Below are 24,661 nucleotides of genomic sequence, written 5' to 3'. Positions count from 1 at the left end.
GGGTGCTGCCTACAGGGTTGGGATTAGAATGTTAAGAAGGCATGTAAACACCCCATAATTGTCAGCACTAGTGGAGATCTAGTGAGTCACCACAGGGAACAGAGGTGCAAGGGGGAGATGATTCTCCTAGCTCTGGCAATTTCGCCTGCTCCCTGCTGTCCAGCTCTCACCTCTTTAGTGGAACAAACAGGCTGTTTAAGTCTTCCGGTCAGGGAATGAATGGGCCATAATGCTCTCATCTGGGCTTCATCGTGTCTTTCTGTTGACCTCAAGAGAGGAACGAATGGACCATTTGGGTGAAGGTAAGTGATCGACCAGGCAAAACCTGGAGGATGGGAAAAATTAAAATCAGAAAACTGCATGAAGAAACTTAGAGACAGAGATTATCAATATAACTACTTTGTTTAACAATTTCTGAGATTTTAGATATGCAGTTTTTGTGGTCTTAGAGGACCAGAAGAGAAGTATTGGATCATTAAACTGGGAGCTTTGTTCTCACCAGGTTTGAATGATCATTTATAAACTTATGTGTTACTCTTTCATGAGCACGTGTTATTTCATTTTATTTTATTGTACAACTTTTTATTTTCTCTTTCTCTCATATAGGAAAAATTTGAATGTGGGAAGAACACATTGGGAATAATCCTATTGGATGACTCATACTATATATATATATATATATATGTGTGTGTGTCACTTCACAGTTAATGCTTTTTTATCCCAGTTAGGAAAGCCTGCTGGCTGGGTGTTTATTATTAAAAGTTTATATACTTTATGCATCAGCCTTTGGATGGTTTTTTGATGCTTTACACTGAATTTGATGCTGGCAATTTTCGTCTACTTGGATTATTTTCTGCCTTGCATTTGGGTCTTACTTGCAGAGTATCTCTTCTGTAACTCCTCCGCTACCAATCTAAATACACTACCCATGCCACATCATCCTTACTCCCCATCTAAACAGGTAACACTTTTTCACTCAATATATGCAGTACCATGAATAAAATAAGTGAATTCCATGCTTCGACGGCCCAATACTCTCCTGACATAATAACAATTACTGAAACTTGGTTCAAATCACACATCTCTGACAAAGAATTTCTCTTCACAGGATACAACATCCTTCGTCTAGACTGACCACACTAAAAAGGTGGTGGTGTAGCCATAATTTACTCTGATCATCTGAACTTGTCCCCTGTATTAACCCCCCCCTGTGTTTCACCCAGCAGAACTCCTAACTGCTAACATTACACTTAACGACTATAAAACTCTAACAATAACTATGTTATATATACCCCCTGGTGACAATATTCCCGTACTTGAACAAACCCTCTCCTGGTTCTCTGAAAATATACCCAATGAAACTGCTCTACTAGGATATGTCAGTATCAGTTAGTTAACCCTTACTTCCAGTACATCCATTTCTTCTTTAAACTTACATGACTTTTCTCAGTAATCTCTGCTCCCACTCACTATAACAAACCTACCAACTCCAGTTCTATCATAGACTGGATATTAGTATCCAAACCTGACCTGTATCACCATCCCAAAACTTTACCTGATGCCATCAGTGACCATTCACCTATTTGAGTTCAGTGATTTCACCCTCACCATCAAAGGCCACATAAATACAAAGACTGCTGCAACCTCTCTAACTTCCATCCTGATACTGTATATTCAATAACTTGCTTGCCTCTATAAACTAGTCCTTCCTATTTTACCTTCCCTTAGATGAAGTGGTCCAAAAATCTAATTCAATATTTCTTAATATACTCAAATTACTTGCCCCCCCCCCCCCCACAGAACAATAAGAGTGAAATCTCTATGCTCTCCCTGGCTATCTCGGTCAACATTCTCTCTTTTGCATAAAAGAAATAACACCTGGAAACTCTGGACTAAGACTAAATCCCCCTCCTACCTACAAACCTATAAACAACTTCGTAACCTCTCTAAAAAATAAGTCAGCATTGACAAAAAATAATCTTTTACATTAAATGTCAGACTGCATGTCTCAGCAATCCCAAAAAACTTTTGATTACTGTCAATCATATCCTACACCCAGGCAAACCTACAACCCCTCACCCATGTAATAATAATACCCCCCTAGAAACAGCGACCTTACTTAACTCTTACTTTATTAACACTATCAGTAAACTAACATCAACTTCAAACTCCTCTAACCCCACTGACCCCACTACACCCTCTAAACATAATGATGCCTTCTGTCTGAAACCTGTTCCCTCCAGCTACATAATATGTTTACTTCATAAGCTTAAGCCATGCTCGCCTTCTGTTGACAACCTATCTTCATTCTTCCTCAAGCTAGCAGCAAACTCCACAACACATCCCATTTCCATCCTCATTAACCACTCTGGATATGAATCTACTCTTCTGTCAATCTGGAGACTATTATTTACTATATCTATCCACAAAGGTGGCAGTTCCATTGAACTATCTATCATCCTATAGCTATATTGTCCCCCATCTCTAAACTACTTGAAATATGTGTACATAAGCCAATCTTGGACTATCTACTCTCTCAGAATCTACTTTCCCCCACTCAGCATGACTTTCATCCTCATCACAGTACAACTACTGCCCTTATCACTTTTTCCCAGTTTAACTCCCTTGCCAGAGAGAATAACAAACTCGTCTCCTCTCTATTTCTTAATCTAGCTAAAGGTTTTGACACCATGTCTCACAACATGCTCTTCTCCAAACTCTCTGACCTTAACCTTTCTACTTCAACCATCTCCTGGTTTACCTGCTACCTCTCCAACACACAACAATCAGTTAAATGGCTATCCTCTCTTTCTCACTTTCTCCCTATCAAGATGGGAGTTCCTCAAGGTTATGTTCTTGTTCCTTACTATTCAATATCTTTACTAACCACTTCCACACCGCCTGTCCTCAATCTAACCTCATTCACTATGCTGATAATTCCACTATGATCTCCTCTGCTGACAAAATTCCTTCAGTTCTATTGAAAATTGGCTCTCTTACAACCAAGTTATTCTTAATCCAAAAAAAAGACCAAACTCCTTTGATTTCTCCCTAAATAACTCTCACACTTCAAACCTTTCTTCATTATAACATCTCTTAACAACACAGTCATTAATGTGGTAACACACACTAAGCGTCTTAGGACAATTATTGATGAGCAACTCAAATTCGATCTCCTGTAAATCACTGTATAAAGTAAACTCAACAAAACACTGGTTTACTCTACAGAAATAAAAAGGTTTTAAAAATGATTCTCAGACTTCTCTTCTCCCTATTTCACAAATCTTAACTACCTTACACACTGGTCTTCTTGCTGAATCCGAAGCCACCTACAACAAAGTAGCTAGGTTTGCTGCTAATCATACCTCTTACTGCCATCATTGTAATTTTCTTCCTCTTAAGGCTTTATATCGGTAAGAGTTCCCTAATTAACTACTATCCTCCACACATCTTATCGTGCATTCTGTTATTTTTAAGTCTTTCTTCTACCCTAGCATCTCCTCTCTTATCCTTCTCTACTCCCCAGTTAGAAACATCAGGAGTGCTAATTAACAACACTTGGATATATATAAACCTAAAAGGTCACTAGGCCTAAATCTATGTAGCTACACTCATGCCCTATTATGGAATAAGCTTCCTTTGACCATCAGGAAAAATAACACACACACATGAATTTAAAAAAGCTCTCATAGAATTTCTACTTAACAATTGTACATGTCACTGTAAAATCACTGCTTGAACTTTCTTCTCCTAACTTTCATAAATCTCAGCCCCCTTAACCTTTAACCTTTCTAAATACAACCTCATTTCTACTCTTCTCCGTACTTCCTGTAAATTGTTCTACTTCTGGCTGATATAATTCCTCTCTGGATCCTATACTTTTCTCATTTTATTGCTGCTACTCTCCATACCTCTATCACCTTATACCTTCTCTCTGAACCTTTTCAAATTCTGTATTTCTTATCTCTAGTTTTTTTCCCTTCTTGGTATTTATAATCTGGTCTCTTGTAAAGTTATAGCTATTTTTTGCAAACTCTGTACATTGTCAATTAACAACATTATTGTTTGGAAGTAAGTGTTTTCAACACTTTATTCTCTTTTTATTGTTGTATTTTTAGTAATGTGGAATGTACTACTATTGCATTATGAAGGGCATACTGAACTATTAACTTCACCATAGAACATAACACTATAGTTATTTCCTTTGCTCACCCCCATATCATATTCTTATCTCCTGTCTGACTTGGTTATAGCTACTGTACTCTCTTTTCTCTTATTGTCCCTCACATCCTCCTGACTGCTATAATATTTATCAACTACTGTATTCTGCATCTCACCCCTCTGCCTTCTTCTTTACAGCTCTGTATGGTCCCAAGAACCACGGGTGCACCCCCTCCCTCCAGTGGGTCTGTAAACCCTTTGCTGCCTGCTCACTCCAAGACACTTCAAAGGACCTGTAATCAGGGAAAAGGACTGAAAAAGAACACTAAAGCAGTGTAGGTGTTAACCTGCATTTTTGCCTTAAAACGTAAAGAGACTATTTTATACTTATAATGGTCAAATCTTCTTCCCAAATGTAAAAGGTGTGTGCCCTCGCAGGGACAATGACCAGCTCCTCATCGTTCTTATTTTAGATGCATTTCTCTGTTTTGACCACTAGATGGCATCTCCTAAAACACTCCATTCATAAAATAACCTCCCCAAGCTGTTTTTCATATGGAGCACAGGTAAAGTTTTAAATATCTCTCTTCTGTGACAATACTAGAAAGTAAGTAGCAGTGCTTCACTCACTTGACCTCCCTTAGCTGTAGCTAGGGAAGCTAACACACAAATTTGTTCTTAAAGTAGGAACCTGTAACTACTTACCTGCCTGTAGTCCTTACTGATTGTGTTTTTGTTCACTTCTACTCACTGGGGTGGGCTCTACATGGGCGGGTGCACTCCACTCCCCTACTCTACCCCCATTCCCACACACCCCTGAATCAATTACATTTATACCTAGCAGGGACACACCCCCTGCAACAGGTGACCAATCACCCAGACAATACCCCTACAACATCCAATTATAACAACATAGCTAATCCACTTACACTACAGCAAAAACTACCACACCCACCCTTGTTCACAGCAGCACAGCTGGTGTCCTCAGCAGCCTGCCTCACTATTCCACAATGCTGCAGCTAAACATACTACACCTCACTTGCCTAACCATAATATCCCTTCTTACCTTCTACCACGTCAAACTATTCCAAACCCCTAAACAATCAAGGAACTACACTCTACCATCTCCATAACATGAAAACTCACTACTTCCCAACATCTACTTCTATCTTTACTACCCCAGTTATACAATAGTCCCCACTTAGATTTATACATCTACCCAGGACTCCCCTAGTCTCCATCCAGTATAATAGAAACATCACATGCTTTATAAAAATCATCATTCACACTGCCTCACAGCTAGCTATTAACGGGAACATTCACCCCAACTCAGGTCCACAAACATCCATATCACCTACTAACTTTCCTTCAACACCATTCCTCTCACCAAAAAAAATGCAAGACCTACTACTACTAAACATCAACATTAGAAGCCTTCAAAACAAGATAGCTGAACTACATGCCCATATAGCCCATTACTCACCAGCCATTACCATATTAACAGACATGGCTTAAACCTCACATCAGTAACAATGAGATACTAGCCCCAGGTTATAATATCTTATGTAAAGATCATAAAGACAGACAAGGGGGTGATGTTGCAATCTTGTGTAACAAACACTTCGATATTCTGCCTTCTACAATACCTGTTCCCACCTTTAACAACACTGAACTTTTAGCAGCCAAACTAAATATAAATCCTCAAAAGCATGTTAACATCATTGGTATCTACATCCCTCCTGGTGATAATATCCCTACAGCGGAGAACCTACTACAGTAGACCTCTAACACCCTCCCCCAGGAAACTATAATTTTGGGTGATCTTAACATAGATTGGCAAACCTGCAATTCTTACAACCCATCTAACTTCATCAATCTATATGGATTTACTCAAACCATACATATACCAACTAGAAGCGACAAAACCGCCAACAGATCCTCTACACTAGACTGGATACTAACAAATAAACCTAACCTCTCACATGATGCAGGATCCCTACCAGATTCCCTAAGTGATCACCAGCCAACATATTTAATAAGGAAATGCATCAACCCACATGGCTAATTAGAACCAAAAATATTTTAACCCTGAACACTTTATATCTAGCCTGAGAAACTGTAACTGGGAACTACTAAAAACTGTTAACTTGAACGAAGCCGTAGACTACTTCAGCTCAACCTTCTTAAACATATTGAATGTACATGCACCACCCAGAACTATCCATGTTAAATCTAATATTGCCCCATGGCTTAGAAATGAAACTAGGTCACTAATCACAACAGAGACAAAGCCTGGTCCAAGTGGCTAAAGCTTAGAACACAAGATGTAAAACAAACCTACATGGAACTAAGAAATGTAGTTAAACAAACTATCAAGTTGAACAAAATTCAGTACTACCAAGATATCCAAAACAGGCATAAAAACAACCCTAAAAAATTTTGGACAGCTATTAACAATATACTCACACCTGGCACAGCAAAAAAAACCCTCCCCTAGGACATCCAGCACCTCTGAAAATATTGTTACCCAGTTCAATAAATTCTTTACTGAATCCATCCTAACCCTAGCTAAACAAAATAATCATTCATCTGCCTCCAACACCATCTGCCAATTGCAAAAGTATAGTCACAACCCCTTCTCCTTCAATCCTGCCCCCACTGCCATGATAAAAAAAACTGCTCTGTAAACTCAAACCGACTACACTAGTAGTAGACAAACTCCCAGCTGACTTTCTTAGCATAGCTGCAGAAGCCATAGCCTATCCAATATCCATCCTCATTAACAGGTCACTAACTGAAAACATAGTCCTAGATATCTGGAAAACTTCCCATGCTATTTCACTCCACAAAGATGGTAATTCTACAGAACTGACCAACTAACGCCCTATTGCCATACTATCCCCACTATCAAAAATTTTAGAAAGGTGCGTCCATAAACAACTCCTATCCTTCCTCCTCAATTACATTCTATGATCCAGTACACAACATGGCTTTTGTCCTTCACACAGCACCACCACTGTTCTACTCTCATTCACCAACACAGTGAACTCCCATAGAAACAATGGCAAGTACATTTCAGCAATATTCCTAGATCTTTTTAAGGCTTCTATGTTGTCACATACTAAATTCATTTCAGTCCTTGCTGCCTTAAATCTCAGTCAGTCCACTCTCACATGGTTCCAGAGTTACCTACAAGAAAGTAAACAAGCTGTCCTCTGCTAGCAAGAGCTCTCTCCCCTTCTACTTGTCAACCTAGGGGGTTCCTCAAGGATCCATCCTTGGACCCCTCCTGTTCTCTCTTTTCACCAATGTTCTCCATACTGCCTCCCAACAGGACTCCATCATCCAATATGTCGATGATTCCACACGAATTTGTGCAAACTCCACCTTAGAGCTATTACAATCTCAGACCCAAGATACCTTTTCAGCAGTGGAAGCCTGGATCACAAACTCTCAGCAGATCCTGAATCCAAAAAAAAACTAAACTTATGCCAATCCATCCTACAAAACCCACAGTCCCCTCTCCCTCTTTCACAAAAACATCACTAAACAAAACTATTATCTCAACAACAGCCCAAACCAAGCTTGTGGGTGTTGAAATTGACAGTAACCTCAAGTTCGACATCCATACCTCACAGACTATTAAAAATGTGCATAAAAAACTAGGGATTCCCTACCGCAACAATCACTTTCTAACAAATGATACTAAGTCCACTATAGCCCAAACTCACCTCTTGTCCACACTTTTCTATGCCCCTCCCATTTTCATTAACCTAAAAAAAAATGACAGCGAAACTGGAATCATCCTATAACAAGATAGCAAGATTTGCAACTAATTCTCCTAATAGGACACACCATTTAAGGTTCTGAAACAACTAGATTGGCTAGAACTCCCTCAAACTTTAGTCTATAACCAACTTATAGTAGCCCATAAACTACTACACCAACCCAATAACACTCTTGCAGTTCAAAACCTGTTAGTGCCATACATTAGTACTAGAACCCTAAGCTCTAGTCAAAATTTTTTGCTTGACAGAGCTAAAGCCAACAACAAGGCAGGTGAATCTCTTCTTTCAAATTTTATCCCTAAAATCTGGAATACTCTACCATCCAACATATCCACCTCCTTACCCCTCTTTAAAAAGGTATTGAAAACTCACCTTAATAATCCATGGCTTTATAACTGTACCTCTCCTGGATCGTACATAGGTTCTCACTATTCTCCCTGACTTATTAACCTCCTTGCAGTGTTACCTCCTTATTGAAATGTCTTTTACATACTCATATGCTAATATCATCTACAGTTACTAATCAAAGTTACTGTGCATTTGTTTCATTTCTGACTTACTGTAAACTTGTCTCACTTGTTTCGTACTATGTTTTACAAGTAATGTGATATGTTGTAAATTTCCTCTTCTGTACTACCAATCCGTTTTGATTATGTATTTGTATTGTGGATGTTTTTTGTCACTTATGGAGATTTTCTCCCCAGGCCGCCACTGAAAAAGGACATGAGTCCAGACGGACTTTCCCGGTAAACAAATGTACATTAAATAACTAAATAATTTCTTGCACAAATTGTTGACTGTTTATTCTTTTGTAAGATTACTAAGTACTATTGTGCAGCCTCTGCTGAAAAAGGGGTGTAGCTCAGTTGGACTTTCCCGGTTAATCAATGTCAAATAAATAAATGAATAATATTATGCATTTCTTGGCACTGAGTTCTAAGCTGAGGCTTTGGCACCAATCATTTGTCTGCTTTAGTTCTTCCTGTAGGATCTTAGTGTCTTGTGAGCATTTCATGACTGGTCCTAGTTTGTAGTCATCTGCAAGCTTCATCAGCCAGAGACCTGTGACATTAGCTTTGACTTCTGGGAAGTAAATGCCAAAAAGGAACAGGCCCATTCAGAGACTTGAGGGACATTACTAGAGATAGAGACTGGCCTCTTTGTTGAGGTGTTCTCCCCTATCCTAACATACTGGGTCTTATATGAAAGCCAACTGGCTATCCAGTGCATAACAAAGAGATTAAAGCATAATTCCATGAGTTTGTTTACAATACCCAAGTAGGGTATTGTATCAAAGGCCTTAGCCAGGTCAGAGTAGGTAGTATGCACCATTTTGCCTTCATCCATTGCCTTTTTGGCCCTTTAAAAGGAGTCCACCAGGTTGAATAGGCATGACCTGCCTTTGATGAAGCCAAACTGGGTTAGCTGTAATGTCTGAAGGTTTTCTATGTCATTATTAATCATATTCATGATAATTCTTTTCATGGCATTGCATACAAGACTAGTCAGACTTATAGGTCTGTAGTTCTTAGTAACCACTGATGGGCTGGCCTTGTGTGGAGGGATGACTGTTGCAGTCCTGCATTCACTGTCTGAAGGCTATGGTTGGATGTTGACTCCAGAGATCCAGAAAGGTCATGTTTCAGGCTATTTACAAGGCATCATGAGATATTATTGAGGTTTATCAATGCGGTGCCCTGAGCCTTACAGAGTGCCTTTAGGGGTGATGTTTGATGATATAACTTGGGGAGGCAGCTGGGGGGGGGGTTAAAATTGGAGATGAATTTGTGGGCCAGCAGATTTGCTATATTTTCCGAATCCATGTAAGTGGCTCCATTAACAATTAGTTCTATGCACTGCTATGAACTTCCTTTGAGGTTTTGGACATAGCTAAATAAAGCCTTGTATTTATCCTTGGTATGGAAGGATATTTTTAGCTCAAAATTGGATTTGGTAGGCTTTATTTGCTCTCTTAGTTTTCTGTTTAGCCTGATGAGAGTTTTTATCCTGCTGGGCACTGCACTTCTTAATTTTGGCTATGACTTTTTCTTTATGTTGTACAATCTGTTTATAACTGGATTCCACCAGTGGATTGTTTTTGGAGTTTGGTCTAGGCATGCCTTTGGCATTTATTAACATGACTGCACAGGGTTTCTGTGTACATTTCTGTAAAGGCTGTTGCATTCCCTGGGTTGGAGGGGCTTAAACTTTTGTCAAGCAATCAGTTAATAATAGATAGTTTGCCTTAGAGGAGTTCCTAACTGTTACAGGGTTTGCTGGGGTAACAGCATTGATTTTTATTTCAATGAAGATAAATGTATTATACCACCAGAAAGAACAAAGATCTACTATAGCAACCACAGAAACAATGGCCAGTGGTACCAACTCAGAATGAACTTTAATTAAAATAACAAACATAAAAATATCAAATTGTAATGTCTCTCTAGCTCCTTGGCAGACATGCCTTTACAGAGTATGCTATACCCTCTGACTTACTCCCTTTAAATACATTTATTCATAAAATCATTATCCAATTAAATAATCACATTTATTTAGTTAATTAATCACAGCATACACTTCCAATTACATTCCCTATTCAATTCACCAGGGGACAAAGTACTACATTTTAAAATAAGAATTGATTGTTTTTTCCATAACCTCCTTTTTGCATTATTTATATTCACCCCATCACAATTAATTTGTTCCAAAATTGTGGTTTGTAACCCATTTGGGTTACTGCCATGTGCATTCCGACAATGTAAAGCTACAGGGTTTTCCACTCTCCCCCTTTTAATATTCCTGATGTGTTCTCTCCCCCTTTTAATATTCCTGATGTGTTCTCTCCCCCTTTTAATATTCCTGATGTGTTCGTTTAACCGAGTTGTAAAGCTTCTTTTACTCTCCCCTACGTAGAATTTATTACATGGACATTCCATTCTGTATACTATCCTCCCACTGTGATACCCATAAATTCCTTTTATTTGAAACCTTCCATTTATTTTTTCAAAACCACTTACTATATACTTGCAACTTTTACATTTTCCATATGGGATAGTACCTTCAGACACAAGCTCTTTATTTCTTTTCTGTGCTGGGCAAACAAAACCTCCCATGTACCACAAAATCCTGAATACTTCTGTCCTTTGTGTAAGATAATTTGCAGCTGGTTATTAGATATTAAATCCACGGTTTTACACCCTCCTAAAATCTCCAAAAAATATCTTATTATACTATTTAACTTCTCTGAAAACAGTGCATATTTAGTAACAAAAGCATTTTTTCTAGTCCTTCTCTCTCATTAATTTGTTCCTTTTTTCTTTGATGTCTATCTATATCTGTTGTTTTACCTTTTAGTTTTTTAATATCTTCTTCTATTACCTTTCTTTCATAGTCCCTATTTAAAAACATTTGTGTAGCTTTTTCTAACTCATACTGGCATTCCTCTTTATTATTACACAATCTATTTATTCTTATGAATTCTATATGTATGGGGCGGGTGACAGCTTTCTCCAAACAAAATATGATCATATTGCTCAAACATCCTATGTATCCTTGTTTGTATAACACCATTTTTACTACCTTGTAAAGTTACATCTAAAAATGAACTACTTCTCTCTCATGTAAAGCATCACACCGGATATTAAATCAATTTCTATGTAAACCAGAGATGAACGTTTCCACCTGGTCTCAACCCCCTTTTGCATATAAAAATCAAGTCATCTACGTATCGATTATAACTTACAACATATTTCCTAAAACAATTGTTACTATAAATATATTGAATTTCATAAAGTCCCATGAATAGATAAATTTATTGTCTGACCTTTAAAAGAAAAGACACTGCATGGTGGGGCATTCTGCTAAATTTGTAAGTTTGTACCCCTAGTGGGTAAATGGACTAACTCCAGGGTGGTTGTGTTTATAAAATCCATGAATTTCTGGGCCTGCAAGTTTTGGGGTCTTGTAGGATTCTCAATTTATACAGGGGAATTTAAAATCTCCATTAGTATGGTATTGGATTGAATGATAAGTGTCTCCAGTGGGTCTAAGTATGAGCTTTGGATTTGATGGGTCATACAGCGTAATCTGTAGCTTACAATGATATGGTATGGGACTCTTCCTATGGTAATATGGATATGGAGAAGCTTAAGGAAGTCATCCTATCTGACCAACCTGGAGGTATGTTTGCTTTTGAGGTAGATCAAGACACCTCTACATTTACTCCCTGCCTGTGCAGTAGCTGGTCTAAATGTGAGGAAGGCATTGTTTTCTTGCATTGCTGGGGTGTTCTCTGTGATTTTAAATCATGTCTCAGTAACCGCACAAATGTCTGCATTCTCCTAAGTATGGAGAGCTTTGAGGGAGTGACGTTTGTTGTTTAAACTCCTAGCATTGATTAGATTCCTTTGGTTGATTTTGCTAAGTTGGAAAGTTTGTCAGTTTGATGCTATCTAAAAAAAGCACTGTGGGGAAGACAATGCTTTTACCAATATTTGAAAGCCTAGTGGGGACAGATGGAAATCATCTTTGGCAAAGCAACGTGGTCAGTTGTCCATATCCTCCCATGCTGACAAATATTGTACTTGTAACACCAGAAGTGAAGCCAATTATTAAAGTCAATTGCCTTCTGCTCGTATAGTGGCATTATTCTTGGTGAGGGTAGATGTTGCTCAATTACAGGTTCATACCAGTCTGGGACACACAGGCCAAATGCTTCATATAGTCTAGGGAGGTACATCTCAGGTCATTTACATGAACCATGTGGTTCAATGACCTGAGTGCATGAGTGACTTGGCAGATCATGGCCCCTGATTGGCCACTGACCATGATTTCCTAAACTACAAAAAGCACGAACTGAAGGAAAAACAAGGAAACTAAGCATAAACTCTTTAATGAAGATGAAGTTTTCAAGCAAGAAATTAATTTTATTATTAAATTGTTTTTGCAACGGGGGTACAAAATAGATTTATTATTAACTAGTGCTGAAGAAGTTCAAGAAAAAAGAGGTGCAAGTTTTTAACCTTTATTAAAACAAAATTTAGTTTATCAAGGTAACCAACAACATGTGAATAATAGTTCTAGTTATTTGGTATGTAATTTAGATATGATTGTGGGTAGTTTTGCCATAAGAAATATAGTTAGTAATAACTGGCGTATTATTAAATGTAACACAGACTTGATAACAGCTTTAGGTGAACAGCCCAAGTTTGTATATAGGAGACATAATTGTATTAAAAGTTTATTAAACAACGATTGTAGTAAGATTAGTTTACCACCCACAAATAGAACTATAGTGATGTACAAGTGTGATTTTTGTACCTCCTGTAGATTTATTCATGAAGGCAGGCATTTACAGCTATCACATTTGCAACTGAATCTTTATAGCAGAGAAAGGTATGATTATAATAGTGCAGGTGTTGTGTACATCAGTGTTTGTTCAGGTTGTCCAGCATTTTACGTTGGGATGACCACAAGGGCATTTCATACGAGAATTAAAGAGCATGTTAGAGACATTAAAAATAAGATTCTTGATAATGCCCTTTACAGGCACACTTTAGTCTGCCAACAATATAAAAATATTTGTTTTTTGTGCTTGAACAATTGCCCAAGGACATGAGAGGGTGAGATTTTAAAAATGAATTGGAGAAAAAAGAAACTTCTTGGCAGATTAAGTTAACAGCTGATATATTTTCTTGCCTTAATGGTACTGTGAACATAAAATGTTTTTTAAAAGACCATAGGCGTAAGGTAAAGTTTTATGATTGTAATAATAGGTGACTATGTCTTTAAATATCATGAATTGTATATGTTTAATTGATTTATTGGATCAATTAAGTTTTTAAGAATTGTATTTAAAAATGTATGGTGTTTTATTCGTTTGATTGTTTCTGAAGAAGTCCTATGACAAAAAGTGGGAAAATAAAGAGTTTATGCTTAGTTTCCTTGTTTTTCCTTCAGTTTGTGTTTTTTTGTAGTTTGGTTTAATTTATTACCACATATATGGGTTATTTTGTTGATCATGATTTTCTTCTTGTTCAGCCTGTTAAGTCTCATAATAGAATCTCCTATGACTAGGGTATTGGGTAGTGTGATGGCTTGCCTTATGGGCTTTGTAATTGAGGCTGCATTGGATGTGGCTACATGTGAAGTGTTGCTTGTTGTTTTAGTAGAGTGGTTTTAGGTTTACTGAGGATAACTGATGTGGGTCAAGTGTATGGGAAGTCTTTGGGTTTAGGAAGATTGCTTTTTTATGACTGAGCATATGTTGGTGTGTGAGTGCTACTGACAACATGACTGCTATTTTGAGTGCTTTTAGGCAAGAGTTTCACTTCCAGTGACATTGTGTAATTACATCTCTACTATACTCTTGGTTTGTCTAAGAATTAGTTGATTGTCAGTGAATGTGAGACAATTGCTATATTGTCTCAGGATGCCCATACTGACTAGATTGGTGTTAGAGAATTTTGAAAGTGATTATCTATGATGTCAGACCCTTCTAGATTAACTAAATAGGCGTTAGTAGTGGGATAGTGTAGGTGCTTTTGAGGCTAGAAGTCAAAACTAGACTATGTAAGAGTATATTTCTGTGACAGTACTCCTAAGTGCACAAAATGATTGATCTTTGTGCATCTGAGTTACTGGGGTACAGTTTAAGAGGCAGTTTTATGTGGAAAATGTATTTTCTAAGTGCTTGCATCTACACAGGGGATTGCTAAACACTTATAGTCTTGTGACCAATAAAATCCCCTCACTTTAGGCCTTCCTGTGTGTTTCCTAATGCAAACAGAAGAGACCACCCCCTTCTGCTACTAGATGAGTAATCCCACATCTTCTTAATGTAAAAACACACAAAGTTTACATAAAAGTGAAAACTAACAGAAAACAGTTAACAACTAGCTAAGCTAACACTTTTACAGTGATATTCAAGCAATTTAATCCAGCAGCAAGAACAATGGAAAATAAATGCACTTTACAGTCGTAAATGCAGATAAATGCAGTAAATAATTCAAGAAAACAACAGCAGTACACTTAACTTAAAGAAGTGCAATTTTTCAAGTAAAAGTGTTTACTTCACCCTAGATGGAACTAGATGCAGCAAAACACTATGAGTACACAGGTGGGAATGCCAAGTGTTGCTGAACTCTGTGGGAATGAGCCAAAAGCTGTGCAAATATTCTAAATTTATAGATGAAATGTGTGCGTGGCTGAGGCAGCCACAAGAACAGGGGAAAGGCAGCAACATAAACAAAAAGGTACTGGAATGCTGGAATGGCTCTCTCATTGTAACCATGTCGCTATGTGTTTGAGACATAGATGCCAAGAAATTCACCTGGAGAGTAAAGCTTGAGAGGTGAATCTTGGCATTCATATTGACTATACATAATAATGGGTTATGATCAGTGAGACCTGATCATAACTCTTTGTAGTGTAAGGAGTTTGTTATGGAAAAAAAAAGCTGAAGTGCTTTACTGGCTTTGAAAGTTGTTATGGTTGGGTGTTTCACGATTCAGAAACATGTAACAGGTTTATCTTTTTTCTGATTTTGGAGTTTAATCACTGTTGTCCATGCACTACAAGCTTGTTATAGCTAGGTCCTTATGTATGAACCTAGCTCCAACAAGGTATTTTTTTTTTCATTTTTGGAGCATTATCAGGGCACTGTCTAAATTACAAAGCATGATTTGATTTAATTTATGTTACTGCTAAGAATGAATAATACTGATCATGTTGGCGTCACATTTCTAAAAAAATAAGGAATTTGTAACCACTTTTAAAATACCAAAAGCATGCACAGAGAGCGCGTCCCGATTTTCTGCTAGCATGTCACAGATAGCAAATCTGAAGGAGAAAATCAATAACACTTCATCAGATGCATGCACAAATTATGGAAATGTACAGAAACTGCCAATCATTAGCGGACCGGAGTTCTACTGTGGCGACCCCTAACCAGGAAAAGCTGAAAAGACAAACAACAACAGAATGAGGAAATTAAAATAATGTAAATTGTAAGTCTAACAGATACATATGTTATCTAAAATCTACTGAATGGATTGTGTTGTATGCTGAAGAACTTGATGTTTAAAAATTTACCAATAACCAATGTGTCTAAAGTGACTGACACTTTCTTGTAGCAAACTGTGGCAAGAACCTAAAAGAGTTGAGACTATCCCCTTACTATACAGGATGTCACATGACTGTTTTTGGTAATACAATCAGATATTTCAGAAGATAGCTCCGTGGTATAGTGAGATAATGTCCTAACTACATTGTAGGGATCCTCAGGTTAGTTAGCAGCTTGTGTGCCTATAGGAACTTGCCAGGGAGGATGAAAAAAAGATGTCACTGCTGGTCCTGGGTGAACCAAAAATATATATATTTTGTATTTATTTTGTTAGACAATTAGCTTGCACATCTTTTGCGGTACACTGAGGCAAGAGTGTAATGGACTTGGGACTTATCCCTTACCATAATAACTAAACAAAACTGTATTACCTCTGATGCTGAAAGTATATATATTTTTTGTGTTTTGTTTTGTTGTTAAATTGCACTAGACATCTTATTGGATATCAGTATTTAGCACTGCACAATGGTCTTCTACTGTAAGGTGGCAAAAATGGTGTGAGTCTTGGCTTGAAATGAACCAGGAAATGATCCAACCATGACATAGCCTGAGACAGCTAGATCAAGTTGTAATATCAAGTTGCATTAATGTCCTCAAAAATGAGTGCCAAAAGAAATAGCCTGAGTGAGGCCTGAGGCACAGGTCCTTCATAATATGAAAAAGCTCAATGGTGAATCTGTCAGATTTGCCATTGATTATGGCACTAAGCTCTCCCAGGACATAGCATCTTGGCTACTCTCTATGGCTTCAATTATTAATAATATTAACATTATTATATTATTATTATTAATAAAATCAGTGAACCATCACAGAAAGTATCTCAATTAAATGGGTGGATAGCACACTAGACAAAAAACTTACTCCTGCAGCAAGTGCATACTCAAAGGTCCACTCTGGTGGCATGGAGGGATAAAGCACTGACTACGACCTAGGTGACATGTGTTTGATTGACATCTTGGGCAACTGAAGGAGTGACAGGGAGAGTGGGACATGGGTGCCTCTTGAGAACGATTCCTGGTGGTGGCTAGGGAAGTCACCAGAAGAGGTGTGGTCAATTGGTGGGAGTTGGCCTGGCTGAGCTGCTGTGGAGGTGGGGTAATATGTTGCAAGCCCACATTGCATGCCTACCCAGGGATCATATCATGTAGCCAGAAGAGGAGGTGGGAGACACAGGGTAGGTCAAAAAAGACCCACCCCCCCAAATGAAAGCTCAGACACACTGAGTCCAGTTGCTTTCCATCTGTGACCTGTCCCAGCTAAAATTACTGAAATATGTTCAGTGGGAGCGTGGAGTAGCTGGTAGCCTCAGTGTAGGTGGGACATTAGGGCCGAGCTGGTAAAAGGAAGGAAGGTTGGGAAGAAAAAAAAAAAAAACGACATAAAAAAAGTCCATACTCAAAGAAAATGGTGTGTCTACAATTAACCTTGGTCAATCCATGCTGTGTTTTAAAGCACAGTACTCTCACAGCAGACCGACGTTGCTTATTATACTCTAGTAAGTGCTTGTTCGTGGTGATTTTTGATCATGGTGTCTGTTAACCTATACAATTTCAGATGTGGCCCCCTCTGACCTTAATAATTATCAGCCTATGCAGTAACAATTGCTTTTTTTTCACCAGCTTGTATTCTCCTTTAATTTGTAGTCTGTTTTATGGACCTACCGTGTCTGCTATTACCCCCCCCCCACCCTCTTGTAACCTCTGCATATTCCTAACGGACTTTGGTGGCATTTCCCATGTTTTTCACGTCCTTCACATAACCTATAAAAATCTGCCATTTGCTGTGCATGAATCTTTTTGAGATACAAGAATGTACCCATCTGTTCACATTTCTTTGACATCCCCATATATTCTCACTCTCCTTGAAAAGTCCTGCATTTGAGACATGCCATCATGATAGGAGATGCACGTTACTCTTGGATCCACTTATTAAAATACAAAAGCGACAGCAAACAAGTTCCTGTGACTTTTAGGGTGAGATGGTTTGGCTTAGATAAAATGATCCTGCTATTTTTGACAGTTCAGCCTTAACTGTTCAATTGACTGTCATTTAACTGCCAACTAAAAGGTAGGTTTCTAGTCATATGGGAATTATAACTGTCAGGATTTATGTAATAATGTTAATGCTACCTACTTCCATTGCTACTAATAATAATAACAACTAAAAAATAACAAGACAGTCATAGTTTAACTAAGACTATGCATAAAATCTGCAATTTTATGTATAAATCTCAGTTAAATTATGCATGCTTTCATTTTAAATGCTGTGGCATCAGAGTTTCAGAATATCTGACTGATCATCTAATTTTCATATTCTAGCCAAATCACATCTTCATAACATATAGTGACGTAGTCACTATGTGAAACTATATTTTCACTGGGATTTACAACATTTTGTCAGTACTGTGATGTACCAGTTTGGTGACACTGGAAATAGTGGCATAAAATTCACTACAAAGACATCTCCGTTGCTTTTTTAAAACCTGTGTCGCTATGTTAAACTCTTTTAACATAGTGAGACAGTGTTTTAAAAGAGACTTATACTAATGGAAAAAGTCCGGGTGACCGGACCTTTTTCCATTAGTATAAGTCGATTTACAATGTGCACACTGGCCAATCAGCGTGCACGTTTTGGAATATTAATGGAGGGTCATGGTATAATGGTTATTAACATCTCTCTGATTCTATGACCTTTGTTTCAGAGTCAATTAAATGTATCACTTATGTTATAAAAATAACAAAACTCCACTCAAACTTTACTGCATAATTGCCACTGTGTTTTTCATGAACACTGACACAAAGTCAATAGAACAATGTCCAGTGAAATATGTACTTTCTCAAGAGGCTCTGACTAAAATTCTCTATGTTCAAAATTATTGACATGTATCAGTGTATGTTTATACAGGCAAATAAAACTACAATTACATTGTCTCAGAAAATTGGATCTTACCATAAACAAGTACATAAACTAATAACATCTAATTAATTAAAACAGTCTAAATTTGAATCTGTAATAGAACAGAATGAATTATACTGTTGCAAACATATTTGTCATACTTATGATAATAAACAACCAAAAATGAAACCATAAACTCTGTAAATGTTCAATGAGACCACTTTCAGTAAATATCAAAAATCTTATTTTTTGTAGGCAACAAAGCCCCCTACTCTCAATGCAAGTGGCTAAGTCTCCTCCACTAACTAATTAATATAAGGAGCTGCAATGTTGCTACACTTTGGGATAAGGGGGTCTAATCCCCTTGGTTTGGTGCAACATATTATCTGATGAAGGGATCACAGTTGATAAACCATACTTCTCAAAAGTCTCTGATTTCGGCTCAGAATTTTGGTCTTTCCCTCCTAAAACTGGTATTAGTTTGAGGACAGAACAGATTATACTTGAATACCTTCTTTATTTCTTGAAATGCTTGCTATTTCAAGATCTTCTACTCTGTCAATTAAATTTACAGAATCGGTATTTTAAAAAGGAGGCCTCGTTATGGAGATGTACCCTTAATTATGTTTGGCTTTGTCCCTGATTCCAGAGGTCATATGTTGGCAGTTATGATATAAATCTCTCATCAGTCATCATGGCCGTCTCTGGCATATGTTTTGGAAGTGGACTGTTAGGGTAACCACACTTTAATATACATGTAAGTGTGCTGCACATCAAAACTTGTATCTGGTGGATAGACACTTCATTTCCAGAAAAATTATACTTGAAATACTCACCCATTTATTGACATGAATATCTCTTCATATTCAGATAATGACAGATTCAATCTAAAACAGAAAGATAGACACTGATATTATTAATTTGCACTGAGTTAGCATTCTAGCACTTAAAACAGACATTAGCAATAGTCATGATAAGAAAAACAGAAATGCATTTTTTTTCAGATATTAAATACTAAAATTTAGTACGGTAGAGGCAAACCATTAGTTCTGTATAACAAAAAAGCAAATGCCTTTCATTTGCTTTATTTCATTTCTGCTGATTTTACTTTCTTTTGAGTATCCTAATATGAAATAATATATTTTAAAGTAGAGACAAAATAATTATTCTCCCTCTGTTAGTACATACCAGTGGCTATGCACTATTCTATAGCCTTACCATATAATAACTGAAATATTGTATTCTTATGACCATCAAAATGCAGTTGACAACTAATTTTAGGCAGAAAGATAGTGAGCCAGACACAGTGATAGCAAATGTTGGTAATACAGCACAGGTTTTACTAGTATTAAGTTTACATAATTATGACAGCACTGATTCTGGTTTGGCTGAGTAAATTGCTGAAGTACATACTAGTTTCTATACACAAAGCTTTACCCAAACTACTAACACGGAGTTTCTAAGTAAATAAAGTAGGGTCTCAGAGTGCAAATTATGCAACAACGATAGTCAGGCAGTATAGCTTAGTGGGGGCAATGGATAATTTAACCAGACAATAACCAGAACAAATCACCCTAGCCACTCCTCAGAATATAAAATGATAAATTAATAAAATGATCAGAAAGCCCCAGTGCCAAATAGTCTGTTAAATATAATGGTTCCTTAACCACTTTTATCAGGACATTATCGAAATTACCCAACTTATCTTGATGTCCAGTGATGTCCTTCAGAAGTTTTGTAGGGTGGTAAGCCCCCTGCAGCCCCTGATAATTATATATTCCAACTCTGAGATCGCACTACAGTGAGGAAAAGGGTACTTTTCCTGATCCTTACTGTAGTGCGATCCATTGTAAACAGCGACGCTCACAATGATGAATGCAAGCTACATCTTGACATTCTGGAGGCGATGTGATTTCAAGTCGGGATTTTCAAATTTTGCACCTTTACCCTCGACCATCTGAATAACGGTAAATTGCCTTTCACACTTTTGATAGTAAACCATTTTAACTACAAAGTGATAAACTAAAGTACCTGGGCCACCAACATAGGATAGGCACTATAATTCTAAGGCTATATAAACAAAAAGTCTCTGGACCAGACTGTTAAGGAGAGAATAGAATATACTTAATGTGTTCCTAACAAACTTAACATCTGTATGTACCGTCCCTAAGTTATTCTTCTCAAGTCAAACCACAAACAAATAACCTGGTCTATCAAAATCTCTGAATGGTCAGAAGCAATGTTCCAGAATTCAAGGGCTTCAAATGTATGTATCTCCTTCAATTCTATCATGAAGTCTCTAAATTCAAGTATAATATTATCACTACAAATTTAGATATGAAAAAGAGTTAAGCAGAAAGTTCTACTCACAGTTGGACAAATGTATTAGCATGGCAGTCCCAATTTGATCCAAGCACATGGGAAAGTTTAAAAGCAAACCAGTGTGATGGTCCACACGCATTAATAAACTGCATAATAAAAGCAAGAATCCCCTCAACCTATATAGCAGAACAAAATACACCAAATTAAAGAGAACATCAAACAGCTAGATAAGGAACTAAAAAGGACATCAAAAACAAAGGTATCCCATGAACTCAGACTAGCAACAGAAGCCAAATACAAGTGCATATCCTTCTTTAGTTATGTCAGAAAAATAAGAAATAACACTTAACTTTGCTCAGATGTCATTCATAATGGTCATACCTACTCTGATACAGTGGATGTTCTCAACACGATGCAAAATAAATTTAGTAACAACTTCTCCCCAGAGACATCTATCCCCAGTCCACTTATCTCCAATGGAATCAAGCCACAACCATCATAAAAGAACATTTACTGAAAGTACTCTCCAAAATGAAGAACGCCTTATCCATGGTGGCTGATATGATATCCAATTTCTTAATTAATAGCAGTAAACAAGCACTGGTCGATCCACTTCTTAAGCTCTTTAATCTGAGCCTTGTGACTAGCTTGGCTCCACAGTTGTACTATTCAGCTGTTGTGATGCTACCACACAAGGGTGGCCCCACCAACGACCTTGGGAATTACAGACCTATCAGTCTAATGAGTCTTATAATCAAAGCCATGGAACATATCATAACTAACCTAAATAATTATGATATTAAAACTCTCTACACACAGTGGTTTTGCTTTGTCAAGGGTAGATCTTGCCTAATGAATCTAGTGAACTCCTTTGTGATGGTTACTCAGGTTCTAGACTGCAGGAAAATTGTTCACACAGAATACCTTCATCTTACTAAGGCATTCATCTTACTAAGGCATTAAATACCATAGAAATGCACAAATAATAAATGAGATGAAGGATCTCCAAAGTGAGATTTGGTCTCCTGGATAGCCAAATGGCTTAGGTACAGGATTCACACTGTAAGAGTGGGGAGTGCATCCACTCAGAGCATGAAGGTGACCAGTGGAGTCCCTAAGGTATCTACTTCTCAGGTCTCCACATATCAAACAGACGATCCCTGGTTAACAAAGTTTACAGATGATTGTAACCTGGGAATTACCATCAAGTTGCACTCTAACACAAGCACTCCAATAGGAGCTTACAATTATCAGTTGGCAATGTACAATAAATGGACTAAAACCCAATGCTAAAAAGAGGAATATTGTGGCATTCAGTAAGCAATGCCTAGCTGCAGATTACAATATAGATGCCATATCATTTTAAAATGAAAAGGTAGAGAGACAGAGAGAGAGAGAGAGAGACAGACACACACATGGGCACCTGGATGGATAGTTCCCTCATGTCTGACCATTGCATACATGCATAAATACAAATATTACAAGCAAGGGCATTAATGCCCTTCTAGCTTGCCAATATGTTCCTATAATAAGTGTCCAGGCTGTTCTTAAAAAATATCTACACTAGTACTTGCTTTAATGTAGTTTGGTAGTCTGTTCCATGCAACAGCAACTCTTTCAGAGAACCACCTAGTACACTTCTCATTCCTATAGAATCTTCTAGATAGGTTGTCTGATGATTCTCTAGTATTTTTGATAACCACCTTTGGGAATGTTTGGGGTTATCTCTAAATGCCCTATATATCCGAATAAGATTTCCTCACAGATATCTATAAGAGACACTGTACAAGTTCAGATATTTTAGTCTTTCATAATACCTTAAATTTTCACATCCATGTATGCCCGTGGTATATTTCCGCTGTACTTTTCCAGTTTACTCATGTTTTCTTATAGGGTTTCCATATTGTTATTCCATACTCAAGTATTGGTCTAATGTAACTATCAAACAATGACATCATCATTTTTGATTTCCTAGACTTTATAAATCTTTTTATACAACCTATAGGTCTATAACTAGCATTAACCAACTGATTGATATGATTAGAAAAATTCATAGCTGGATCTACCTATATACCCAGGTCCTTAAATGAGTCTACAGTTACAATCATTATGTGCTATATTAAAAATTCACCTTTCAATTTATGTCTCCCAAATCTCATATGCTTAGTTTTCGATGCATTTATCAGCATATTATTCTTCTGTGCCCAAATGGTCAATTTAGTCAAGTTATTTTGCAAACATGTCTTATCTGTAATGCATGTAATCAGTTTACCCAATTTCCAGTCATAGGTTCATAGGTGTGTACTAGGCTAATGGCCCTGGGGCCTTTATAAGCCTAGCCATAGGATTACCTTGGCATCGTGCCACCCAACCTTAGTTCCCAGTGCCTCTGTCAAGTACAGCCACTGGAGTTATCCCCGGGGTGAATTTTCTATTTCTCATTCATTCATCGAGATTTCTCTTGAACAGGGTCAGTGAGGTGCTCTGCTTGACATGTACGGAAGTCTATTCCTTAGCATGGGCAGTTTCTGAGTTATGAACCTGTCCCTACAGCATGTTCTGTTGATTGTGGTAATGAGGTTGAGGTCTCTGGAGCATGTGGTGTGGAGGGATTGGGATTTCTTTAGCTATAGCATTTCTAACTGAGCTGGGTCAGACATGGCTTTGTAAGTCAAGCAAAGATAAGCTAAGTAGGCGATATGAGACAGAGAATAGTTGTAGTTTTTTTGAGTCCATATAGGACAAGTGTTAAGGCCTAGGATCCTCTTTGTGAGGTACTTTTGCTGCCTCTCCAGTTGTTGCAGGTGTCTAGTGAGGTACATGCCAAATGGGGCATTGAACTCGATGATTGGCCTAATGAGGGAAGAGTAGAGGGAGACAATGACCTCTTTCTTCTAGGATGCAAAACCCTTAGTAATGAGATGTGCCACATAGAAGGACTTTCTGATCACAGTGGCAATGTGGTGATCAAAAGAGAGGATGCTGTCAACCTGTGTTCCCAGATCTGTTATAACGCTTTCTGTGTTCAGTGGACTACCATCAATGTGGTAATTCATGGGAACCGGGTTTTTCCCAAAGGGGGATGATGACACATTTTTTGGCATTGAGCATAAAGCCATGGTTCTGACACCAGTCATTGGTCTCAGTGAGGCCATTCTGTAGGATGTCAACATCACTTGGGGAGTTAATAATAGCTCCCAACTTGCAATCATCTGTGAACTTGGTCGGCCAGTCTCCCTTTGTGTTGGCCTGGACTTCAGAGAAATAGATACCAAACAGGAGTGGACCCAGGACCGAACCCTGTGGGACTCCACTTGTGACTAGTTGGCAGTCTGACTTGGAGTCAGCTACTTTCACACTGTGGGTTCTATCT

At 37.8% G+C, this 24,661-nt stretch overlaps 1 protein-coding gene across 1 annotated transcript in view; it reads right to left on the bottom strand.

Moving 5' to 3' along the window:
- LOC122811300 (gamma-glutamyl hydrolase-like) overlaps nucleotides 1-24,661 on the bottom strand; it is a 370,664-nt gene that overhangs the window by 309,178 nt on the left and 36,825 nt on the right. Inside the window, exon 3 of the mRNA XM_044083061.1 lies at nucleotides 19,803-19,853. Within this exon, the coding sequence (XP_043938996.1) occupies nucleotides 19,803-19,853 (51 nt within the window). The remainder of the gene's footprint in view (nucleotides 1-19,802; nucleotides 19,854-24,661) is intronic.

The sequence above is a fragment of the Protopterus annectens genome, chromosome 9.part0 (genome assembly GCF_019279795.1).
Source record: "Protopterus annectens isolate FY-2018-M chromosome 9.part0, PAN1.0, whole genome shotgun sequence".
Taxonomy (NCBI): Eukaryota; Metazoa; Chordata; order Ceratodontiformes; family Protopteridae; genus Protopterus; species Protopterus annectens.
Note: the sequence above shows the minus strand (reverse complement) of the source record. Positions and strands in the feature narration are given on the sequence as shown.